The following is a 12,205-nucleotide window of genomic DNA, read 5'->3' on the forward strand; positions in this document are numbered from 1 at the left end:
GAAAAAATTTGGGCTCAGTGTCCCTTTAAGCTATAACGTTTTGGCTCCCGCATGAGCCTTTCTCAAATGGAGGCCACAATGACATAGAGAACACCCACCAAACCCACCCTTATATACCCAGTACCTCTTAATTATTTGATCCATCTAATTAAGAGGTAATGGGTATATAAGGTTGGGTTTGGTGGGTGTTCTCTATGTCATTGTGGCCTCCATTTGAGAAAGGCTCATGCGGGAGCTGAAACATTATGGCATAAGGCCCTCTGTTTTCCCTTTGTTTGCACATAAAGGCTTGCTGTGTGTATTCCTGTTGTTTGCCTGTTTTGTTGTATTCCCCAAATACAATTGCCGAGTAGGAGCTTACTTGAACTCTATATATATATAGGAATATCTATTTAAAAATACTTAAAACATAATGCAATCTGAAATATTTACAGTAAATATAAATGAATATTGCATAAATATGCTTTTACATGTTTTCATGTACAATTTACGGGTAAAGGTAATATATATTTATATATGTGATTATATGTGTATATATGTCTGTTAAATACATATATACTAATAAATACATATATACTAATAAATACATATGTATACATATATAGACATATAAATATACATACAAATGCATTTTTAGACATGTATATGTATGTATGTCTATGTTAAAGCCCTTTGCCTGCCTTTTTTTCTAACACCTGAGATCTCATATCTCATGTCTTTATAACTTTTGTGTGCAATATTTTTTATTTAATAATTTTTAATAATTTTTATTAGATGGTGTTATTATAAGTGTTATTATAAGTGTAATTGTACTTTGTAGTGTACTTTTGATGTGTTTTGTACAACTTTTTAGTTTCATGAAACAGTTACTAGAGCTCGGAGGTTGCAGTAATCATTCTAGCGTAAATTGCGATTGCGCTCACACGTTAACATTTACTTTCAACTTGGAGAACAATTCAAACTGTTAGCTCACAGAAAAATTGGCTTTTGAATTGGGTGGCGGAGCCTGGGTTATTTGAATTTCATATCTATATTAAAAAGTAAGTAAGCCCACCTTCATTACAACTGATTATTTAAAGTCCATCTAAAATATCACTAACATTACAGATTTGGGTAGAGGGTAGAGTTTACCATCATTTTAAGGAATTATTCACTGCATCACAATAAAAAATGCATTTAAAAAAAATGCCATTTTGTTACGATATATGCTCTGTTTGCAGGCATCTTTAAAATCCTATTCAATACTGTTTATCTTGTTTACTTTGCTGTGGCCAGGGGAAGATATAAATGAACTTCTACCTCTGGACATATGTTTGCCATATTTTTGTACTCATATTGCAAGTCCAAAGTTACCTTTTATTGACTGAGCGATAGTCTAGGGCACACTAACATCTGCATGTCAGATAACATGGGTGCGCTAAATCCCTCACATAATAGACTTTAATGGGGGCGCGCAGTTAAATTCCTTATGGATAATAGAGATGTGCAGCCAAGAAATTTTCATTGTGGACAAAATTTTGTTCGTTTTAGAAACCAGTAGTGCATTGCTGCTCCTTCAACAAAGCATAAGAGAATGAAGTAAATTTGATAATAGAAGTAATCTGGTAAGTTGCTTAAAATTGTATGTTCTACCTAAATCATGAAAGAAATGTTTTGGGTTTCATGTCCTTTTAAGGAGCTGCTTAATAAATCTACTCCTTTGTCTTTAGGTTTAGTTATATTTGTATACTATTTATTTTCATTCATTTTTTGCACCCCAAAACAAAAGGACCTTTGCATAGAAACCACAACCCTTTATATGTATTTGTATTTTCAAAATAACCAGAATTTTATGCAGAGAAACAAAATAACTTTTTTTTATGATTTAACTACTTTCTATTGTGTATGAGCACCTAATATAGAGGTTATCTCGTCCTTTCCCAGTATTACCCTCTCCTTGCATTCTTATCACTCCATATTTTTTCAGTTGCTACACCCATGACTGTGAAAAATGGTTGTAAATCCAGCTGCCATATAGTTCTCAACTGTGACTTTAGCAAAACATTTTAATGAAGTAATACCAAAGAGTAAAAAATACATATTTGTGACAAAAGGAAAAAATCAGTTACTGATTTATTTAAAATGTTCAAGATTTATTAAAGGGACAGTCTACACCAGAATTTTTATTATAGATAGATAATCCCTTTATTACCCATTCCCCAGTTTTGCATAACCAACACAGTTATATTAACATTCTTTTTACCTCTGTGATTACCTTGTATTTAAGACACTGCAAACTGCCCCTTTATTCCAGTTCTTTTGACAGACTTGCAGTTTAGCCAATCAGTGCCTGCTACCAGATAACTTCACTTGCACAAGCACAGTGTTATCTATATGAAATACATGAACTAACACCCTCTAGTGGTGAAAAACTGTTAAAATGCATTCTGAAAAGAGGTGGCCTTCAAGGTCTAAGAAATTAGCATATGAACCTCCTAGGTTAAGCTTTCAACTAAGAATACCAAGAGAACAAAGCAAAATTGGTGATAAAAGTAAATTGGAAAATTGTTTAAAATTACATGCCCTATCTGAATCATGAAAGTTTATTTTGGCCTAGACTGTACCTTTAAGAAAGTTTTCATATGAACATGACATTTGCCAAATCATCATTAATAATGTGTTTATTTGATAGCATGAAGGAAAAATGTTATGTTATCCTGGCACATATACTAAAATAGATTTTAATCCAGGGCATCATTAAAAAACAGTCCACATAATATTATTATAGAAAGTTGATCATCAACACACTTGAATACAAAAACTATACATCAAATATGATGACATTTTAAAAGGCATCATCTACAACAAACTGATTTTCCCTTGCACACTTACTTGTTTTTACTACACAATATGCAAGGACTGTATTCATTTAAAGGGACAGTCTACTCCAGAATTTTTATTATTTAAAAAGATAGATAGTCCCTTTATTACCTATTCCCTTGTTTTGCATAAACAAAACACTTTTTATATTAATACACTTTTTACCTCTGTGATTACCTTGTATCTAAGCCTCTGCAGACTGTCCCCTTATCTCAGTTCTTTTGACAGACATGCATTTTAGCCAATCAGTGCTGGCTCATAAATAACAGAGCACAATGCTATCAATATGGCACACATGAACTAACAGTGTTTAACTATGAAAAACTGTCAAAATACACTGAGATAAGAGGCAGTTCAACGGCTTAGAAATTAGCATATGAAATTAGCATATGAGACTATCTAGGTTTAGCTTTCCACAAAGAATACCAAGAACAAAGCAAATTTGATGATAAAAGTACATTGGAAAGTTAACATTGCATGTCCCTTTCAGTTTTGGAAATCTTTAGTTTTACACTCCCTTGTTGCAAAATATGAAGTTTAAAAATATAATTACTTGATAAAAACACAATTTACAAAAATACATTAAAGAATACAATGATCATTTAAATATAAATACTAACACTAACATATATTCATTTAGTAATTACATATTTATGCATCTCAGGGAAGCAATTATTAGCAGCTATAATTCCAAAACATAATAGGTAAACAAATATGTATACCTAGCTTATATTTTACATGTACATATGTATGTGTGTGTGCACGTGTGCACGTGTGTGGTGTGTATAACAATATCTCTACCTAATGAAATCACACAAAAAACATACAGATAAATAATAGTAATTTGCCATGCATAATATTACAGTACATTCTCACTAGATTTATAAGGTTTATATCACTTTGAGGGTTTTTTTTTTTTTTAACCTTGGGAAGGTTAATTTTTTACTATATTTAAAGGCACAGCATACTGAAAAGTTAGTTTCCTTTATTGTGTTTCCAAGACTTTTTATATCAGTTGCAGAGTGTAAAATATATGGGAGAATGCTCATTTAGGTTTATTTTTATATGAAAAAGATTTTTTTTGCTAATTGAACCCACAACCCAACTATAAAAGCTGAGCTTTCACGGAGAGCAGACATCATTACACTATCTATTTTATCTATCTATCTATCATCTATCTATCTATCTATCAATCTATCTAAATACAGTTACCTTTATCTTTATCTTATATTTTACTGCATAGACAAAGACCAATACTTAGTGCCCATTGATGTAAAGTTCTCTGCTGACGCGAGATGATCTAAAAAGTTTTGTTTGTATGGCGTTTATTGACTCAAATTTTATAATGAGATGTCTAAGAAAAAATCACAAAGACTTTGAGTGATTTTATTTGTTATATAACGGCCCTCAGAGAGAACAATTGAAAATGAACATATTAGTGCCTCTCTCTCCCTCCCCAATGAGAATGGGATTTATTTTGCACTTTCTTATTTATATAGCTTTTCTATAACATGTACTACAGTACTGTCATTAAAGGTAAAGAAGCTATTTCTAAGCAATTTTTTTAATATAATTTTAGCAATCAATATAGGGACACTGAACCCACATTTTTTATTTCGTGATTCAGATAGAGCATGCAATTTTAAGCAACTTTCTAATTTACTCCTATTATCAATTTTTTTCGTTCTCTTGCTATCTTTATTTGAAAAATAAGGCATCTAAGTTGTGTTTTTGGTTCAGACGTCTGGACAGCACTTTTTTTATTGGTGGATCAATTTATCCACCAATCAGCAAGGACAAGCCAGGTTGTTCACCAAAAATGGGCCGGCATCTAAACTTACATTCTTGCATTTCAAATAAAGATTGCAAGAGAATGAAGAAAATTTGATATTAGTAGTAAACTAGAAAGTTTCTTAAAATGTCATGCTCTATCTGAATCACGAAAGAAAAAATTTGGGTTCAGTGCCCCTTTAAGGTTGCTAAGCAAAAAATGCATTCATATGGTCTAATCAAAAGTATATATTCCCATCTTGAACAGAAAGAAAAGAGTTGTTTCAGGAATGTAGCACTAACTGTATATTTAAGACTTTTAACCCCTTAATGACCAAGGACGTACGCCACACGTCCTCAAAAAAAATACAGTTAATGACCGAGGACATGTGGCGTACGTCCTTGGTCTGGAAAGCAGCCGGAAGCGATCCTGCTCGCTTCCAGCTGCTTTCCGGTTATTGCAGTGATGCCTCGATATCGAGGCATCCTGCAATAACCCCCCTTGGCCATCCGATGCAGAGAGAGCCACTCTGTGGCCCTCTCTGCACCGGACATCGGTGGCCGGTATCATTGGTGGGTGGGAGCAAGTCTGGGAGGCGGGTGGGCGGCCATCGATGTGCCGAGTGGAGTGGAGGAGGGCGGGATCGGGGGCGGGGTGCACGGGAGCGCGCGCGTGCACAGGGGCGGCGGGCGGGCACGTGCACGGGGCGGGAGCGGGAGGGAACCGCTACACTACAGAAAAATAAAGCTGTCAAAAGTAAAAAATAAAAACTTTTGAAAGCTGTAAATTAAAAGCTAAGGGATCTGGAAGGGGTGGGGGGTTGATCTTGGGGGGGGGGGGGGAAAGCTACACTACAGAAAAGGGCATTTTTTTTTTAAAAAAAGGCACATTTTTTTACTAAACTGGGTACTGGCAGACAGCTGCCAGTACCCAAGATGGCGCCCATTAAGGCAGAGGGGGAGGGTTAGAGAGCTGTTTGGTGGGGGATCAGTGAGGCTGGGGGCTAAGGGGATCCTACACAGCAGCATATGTAAATATGCTAAAAAAAACACAAAAAAAGCCCAAATATAGCTTTTATTTTAGTACTGGCAGAGTTTCTGCCAGTACTAAAGATGGCGGGGACAATTGTGGGGTGGGGGAGGGAAGAGAGCTGTTTGGGAGGGATCAGGGGGTCTCATGTTTCAGGTGGGAGGCTGAACTCTACACTGAAGCTAAAATTAACCCTGCAAGCTCCCTACAAGCTACATAATTAACCCCTTCACTGCTAGCCATAATACACGTGTGAAATGCAGCGGCATTTGGCGGCCTTCTAATTACCAAAAAGCAACGCCAAAGCCATATATGTCTGCTATTTCTGAACAAAGGGGATCCCAGAGAAGCATTTACAACCATTTGTGCCATAATTGCACAAGCTGTTTGTAAATGATTTCAGTGAGAAACCTAAAATTGTAAAAAATTTAACGTTTTTTTTAATTTGATCGCATTTGGCTGTAAAATGGTGGCATGAAATATACCAAAATTAGCCTAGATCAATACTTGGGGTTGTCTACTACACTACACTAAAGCTAAAATTATCCCTAAAAGCTCCCTACATGCTCCATAATTAACCCCTTCACTGCTGGGCATAATACACGTGTAGTGTGCAGTGGCATTTAGCAGCCTTCTAATTACTCAAAAGCAACGCCAAAGCCATATATGTCTGCTATTTCTGAACAAAGGGGATCCCAGAGAAGAATTTACAACCATTTAATCCATAATTGCACAAGCTGTTTGTAAATAATTTCAGTGAGAAACCAAAAGTTTGTGAAAAAATTAGTAAAAAAGTGAACGATTATTTGTATTTAATCGCATTTGGCGGTGAAATGGTGGCATGAAATATACCAAAATGGGCCTAGATGAATACTTTGGGATGTCTACTAAAAAAAATATATACATGTCAATGGATATTCAGAGATTCCTGAAAGATATTAGTGTTCTAATGTAACTAGCGCTAATTTTGAAAAATAATGGTTTGGAAATAGCAAAGTGCTACTTGTATTTATTGCCCTATAACTTGCAGAAAAAAAAACAGAGAACATGTAAACATTGGGTATTTCTAAACTCAGGACAAAATTTAGAAACTATTTAGCATGGGTGTTTTTTGGTGGTTGTAGATGTGTAACAGATTTTGGGGGTCATAGTTAGAAAAAGTGTGTTTTTTCCATTTTTTCCTCATATTTTATATTTTTTTATAGTAAATTATAAGATATGATGATAATAATGGTATCTTTAGAAAGTCCATTTAATGGCGAGAAAAACAGTATATAATATGTGTGGGTACAGTAAATGAGTAAGAGGAAAATTACAGCTAAACACAAACACCGCAGAAATGTAAAAATAGCCTTGGTCCCAAACGGACAGAAAATGGAAAAGTGTTGTGGTTATTAAGGGGTTAAAGGAGTATAACATATAGTAAAAATGTAATATGTTTAAAAAGTAAAATGTTCTTATTAAAGAGAACAGCTTGTTTTTAGGATGTCCCTTAAAGCCTTATACAAATGTATTTATTACAAATATTATATTCCATTTTCAGAAATAAGGACTATATTGGACTTCCCAAATAGTCTTTAAATTACTAAAACTTCAACTTTTTTACACACCAAACCTTTCAGCAAAGTGTCATTTATAAATAGACTGTTTCACTTCCACAAAACAAAGGGTAGATTTAATTCTCCCAGAACAGTGAATTCAAAACATAACATGATCAGAAAAGCAGAACCAAAAATGGTAAAAAAAAAATGTTTTATCCAAAGAAAGACATTTTTACTGTTCAGTTCTTAAAGTCTCTGAGATTCCATAAGTAGATTTTTTTTTGAATGTGACAATCTGATGCTTTTAGTAAATTATTTTTAACTTATTGGGGCTCCAGTAGTTACTAGTTTGTAATAGGCACCTTTAAGGTTCATAAGTTCTTCATGTGATCCTTTTTCAACAATGGCTCCTTGAGACATCACAGCTATAATGTCACTGTTCTGAATTGTGGACAAACGATGGGCTATAGCAATACAAGTACGTCCTTGTCTGGCCTCGTCCAGTGCAACCTGCACAGTCTGGAAAGAAAGATCAATTCATTGAAGTGAGAATTATCATGGAATTAGGTAAATTAAAAAAAGTTAGGAAGTCAGTGCAGGGGTTGAAGAATTCATTTTGGGAAATATATATACTCTCCAAATGTTTTTATATTTTACATTTATTACAAATCAGTGATCCTGTCTAGTGGGTGATCTGTCCGTGTATATGTCCTCCATCAGAGCAACACAAAAACTAAGTACAGCACTGGTAGCATGAGATATAAAGGTAGGAAGGAATATAGTTTGATTTTTTATATTACATAATGGAGTCAATGCCTGTGAGTGTAAATCATATGGATATTCAACAGTGTCAGTAGCACTTCATATAATGGTATTTCTGGTATTAATAATTTTACCACATTGCCATTTAGTTTGAAATTATCATGCCCTGATTTGCAAAAAACGTTAGTGTCATGTTCACCAAATAATTTTAATATTGACTGCAATTCAACAAAATATTTGGTACCTCTAAAAAATAATTTCACTGAAAGTGTAACATTGTTGCTGTGGTGTAGATTATATTCAGGAAGTTCTAAAAAGAGACATTGAACACTAAGCATTGCTTGTGTGATTATTCAAAGCAAAGATTAGCCTGAGAGTAATATGCAGCTGTATTTATTTGCAAAAAAAGTGTAACATTTCAGTGTCCATTAAGCAATGGATGCCACCATATTATAACCTAGATCTCCTTCTCTGTTACTGGACAATCAGGGACAGATATAACTGAGTCACTAGAATGTACAACCAATGATTGTGTGAAATATAGCAAGTATTAGGTCTGTAGTCTACACTTTCACTTTTAACACAAATTGGAAAGCCCACAAATGTGTGATTTAAAGGACCAGTCAACACTGTAGATTTGCATAATCAACAAATGCAAGATATCAAGACAATGCAATAGCACTTATTTTGAACTTCAAATGAGTTGTAGATATTTTTTTCTGACACTTTTTCCACTCCCACTGTACCATGTGACAGCTATCAGCCAATCACAAATGCATACACGTACCATGGGACATCAATCAGCCATTCACAAATGCATACACACTTATTCTTGCACATGCTCAGTAGGAGCTGGTGACTCAAAAAGTTTAAATATAAAAAGACTGTGCACATTTTTTTAATGGAAGTAAATTGGAAAGTTGTTTAAAATTGCATGCTCTATCTGAATAATGAAAGTTTAATTTTGATTGAGTGTCCCTTTAAATTACAGAGAAAAGGAGACAAAATAATGAAAGTATATTACAAATATTTGTTTTTACACATAAAACTTTAAATTATAATCTCAAAGTGTTAATGTATATTTAAAACAAAAGAACATTATTATTGTTTATTAGCTTAAGCTTTAAAGAAAGTGATTACAATCTACTGTATATATTTGAAATGGGTAAATTCTAAAGATCTCTCCATCTTAACCAAGTTATCGATCCCCTCCAGATTCCAATTTTTTCTATAAGGCCCATTCGCTAAATAATTAAACGGTATTTAATAATTAGTCATTTGATCAGCTGTGTTTTGAACAATGTTTAAAAAACTTTATGCATAGGGTTAGATTTATCATGAGATGAATGCCCCTCGCTCATTTGAGCCTGCAACTGATATTTATGAAGCAGCGGGTTAAACCACTGCTTCATAAACTCTCTCGCCAAGTTAGAGTTGGCGGATGAAAATCACCCAGGATTCATTCGACCAGGGTGATTGACAAGCCTTAATCTCACGCACTTGGTTACATGAGGGTAGGGGGTGGCATTACAAAATTGTTTGCCTGTGCAATTTTAAATATGGGGAATAAATGTGCACCTCAATCTACGATCAAATGCAGACAGGTTCACAATATGTGAATCCTGTCCACTCACATATTGATAAATCTTGCCCATATAGTACATAAGACACGTGCATACTCTGGAGCATACCTCAGTATGCCTTCATGGAATGGAGATAAGTTATAACAAAGAGTATTAAGAGGAAGAGATAAATTATAGAAGTAAATTGGATAGTACTATTTAATTATATGCTCTATCTTTGCAGCATGATAAATGTAATTCTTCATTGAAAAAATACAAATACTTTTTTATCAGATCCTTATGATAACATTTTAAAAGTATTCTCTGTTTTTACCTTTTCACTTTCCGTATCTAATGCAGATGTAGCTTCATCCAATAATAGAATTTTAGGATCTCTAACAATTGCACGAGCTATTGCTATACGTTGCTTTTGTCCTCGAGAGAGCTGTGATCCTTGTATCCCAACATTAGTGTCATATTTCTAATAAAGAAGATAAATATTAAAGCTTTAGTAGATGAGCACAATACTTGATTTTTATAATACATGCTATGAGAAGAAAGAGAGTCCTTTTTACAAATATTTTTTTTTATTTACAATAAAACGTAGGTTTTGTGAGTCAATACAGGAGAGCTGTCTCTATCTGAAATATCCACAGTAGCATACATCTGGGTAATGAGAGTCGCATAACCAGCAGTTTAAAACAGTTTCTTAATATTGTCACTGCAAATATCTTACAATTTTGAACTAAAAATGATACACTCAGTAAAGAATATAATTGTAAACAATTCACATTAGGCTAGATTATGAGTGGAGCATTATTTAATGCCCATGCTCAGTGTTATATTCGCTACAAGTAAGCTTTATGTGCTCGTAGTTGAAAGTAAACTGTTTTCCCGCTCGTGCTAAAGACAACGAGTGCAAAAAGCCGAACTTACAATATCGCGTGCGTGTTTACATTTTCCCCCATAGAAGTCAATAAAGAAAAAAAAGTGGGGAAAAACAACAACTTGGGTGCAAGCCCAAGAGCTCCAACACACTTATGTGTTTATAGGTGTATATAATATATAATATTATATATAATATTAATATAATATATAGTATATATAATATATACACACCCTAATGACAGCACATATGGCATCATCCATGGCAGCAGTAGTGGCATAATCTTTCAAATCATCCTACACAAAGAAATTTAATTTTCTATACAATCAATAGCTTCACTAGTAACATTATTTATATCATCATCAATGCTATCAGTAGTGACATAACCCATAACATCATCCTACACAAAGAAATTATAATTTCTAAATCATCAATGACATCACTAGTGACATCAATGACATCAGTAAAGACATAACCCATCACAACATTCTTCAAATCAGAAAGATTATATTTTCTAAATATATAACTCACTAACAGCCACCACAACACACAGCAATTTCTTTCTGCCTTTTAAACCCTATTTTTTCCTCACCCCAACCCATATCTTCATCTGTACACACAAGCATCTCCTCATTCCTCCATCTCATTTCCTTTCCCTCACACACCCCGCAAATACCAGCTTTCAGACAAATCTGACTCTTAAATAATTCAAGTTCCAGTCTGGCCAGGCAAGTGTTTGTTGTTCCTTCTATTAGTGTTTTTTTTTTTAATTTAATTTACTGTTATTAATCATTTTGGTATTTTTGTGTATACAGACTGGACATTGTTAATGGTCATTCCTTCCATTTAGAAATTACATGTGTTTGTACATGTACTGTAGATCTTATATATATATATATATTTTTTTTTTATTTACCCGGCTGGACACTGGTTTGCCCTATGGCACTACTATATACATTCTCACCCAGCATACCTCAACAAGCTTGGCATATCCGATATATATAGTTTTCCAGCATCCATTTGACCTTGTATCAACAAAGGTTTGGTTCATGTTAATATGCCAACACAGCTTGCAATATTTTTGTTAGAACTACACCTTCTGGTAGCTAAAGTGTATTGATCCCATTGTTTATATGTTTATTTATATCTGTTTTTTTCATATGGTTAACTCTCCTTATCAGATATTTCACATTATATAGTACCACACTCCCTTTGACAATCTTATGCAATATAAACCCCCTTTAAAATGCCATGGCGATGCAGGATCACATAACCACAGAGATATAGATACTAATGACATATAATCCCTATCCTTATAGGAGACTTTCAAAGTATAAATACATTTTCTGGGCATTAAACCTTAACTACATATAGCACACCCTAAAATGATGGTGGCCTCCAGATTATATTAACCCATAGGTTCCAGATTTGCTGCCTGTGGCCGAGGTAGCGGTCTGGTGCCAGGTGCTGATAATCTCCCTAGGTGGCAAAATATATCTGATTACACAGGAGCCTATTCGCTTTTTAACCATGTGATATATCCTGGTGTTAGCCAGCTGGGCACTGGCGTTATTTTTTCTCCTACACTAAATCTCTTTAATACATTTATATGATAGATTTCAAGAGCCACATATTCTCAGAGCTGTTATCCTACTATTGACCACCAGGTGGCTCTGTTAATACGACAAATGAAATGGAATGGGAACAGTTCAGACACATATTGGTGTTGCACACCAAATTCCCCATTTTAAATCTAGAGGGTATATATTATGATTACCAATCCCTTGTTACATTG

The 12,205-nt window shown here is 34.2% G+C and overlaps 1 protein-coding gene across 1 annotated transcript in view; it reads right to left on the reverse strand.

Annotated features, from left to right (window-relative positions):
- Positions 1-7,518: 7,518 nt before the first annotated feature.
- Positions 7,519-12,205, reverse strand: part of LOC128638201 (bile salt export pump-like) — a 192,392-nt gene continuing 187,705 nt past the window's right edge. The window contains exons 26-27 of the mRNA XM_053690063.1: positions 9,859-10,005; positions 7,519-7,719 (exon numbers count right to left, since the gene is read on the reverse strand). Of these exons, the coding sequence (XP_053546038.1) occupies positions 7,519-7,719; positions 9,859-10,005 (348 nt within the window). The remainder of the gene's footprint in view (positions 7,720-9,858; positions 10,006-12,205) is intronic.

This window comes from Bombina bombina, chromosome 1 (genome assembly GCF_027579735.1).
Source record: "Bombina bombina isolate aBomBom1 chromosome 1, aBomBom1.pri, whole genome shotgun sequence".
NCBI lineage: Eukaryota > Metazoa > Chordata > Amphibia > Anura > Bombinatoridae > Bombina > Bombina bombina.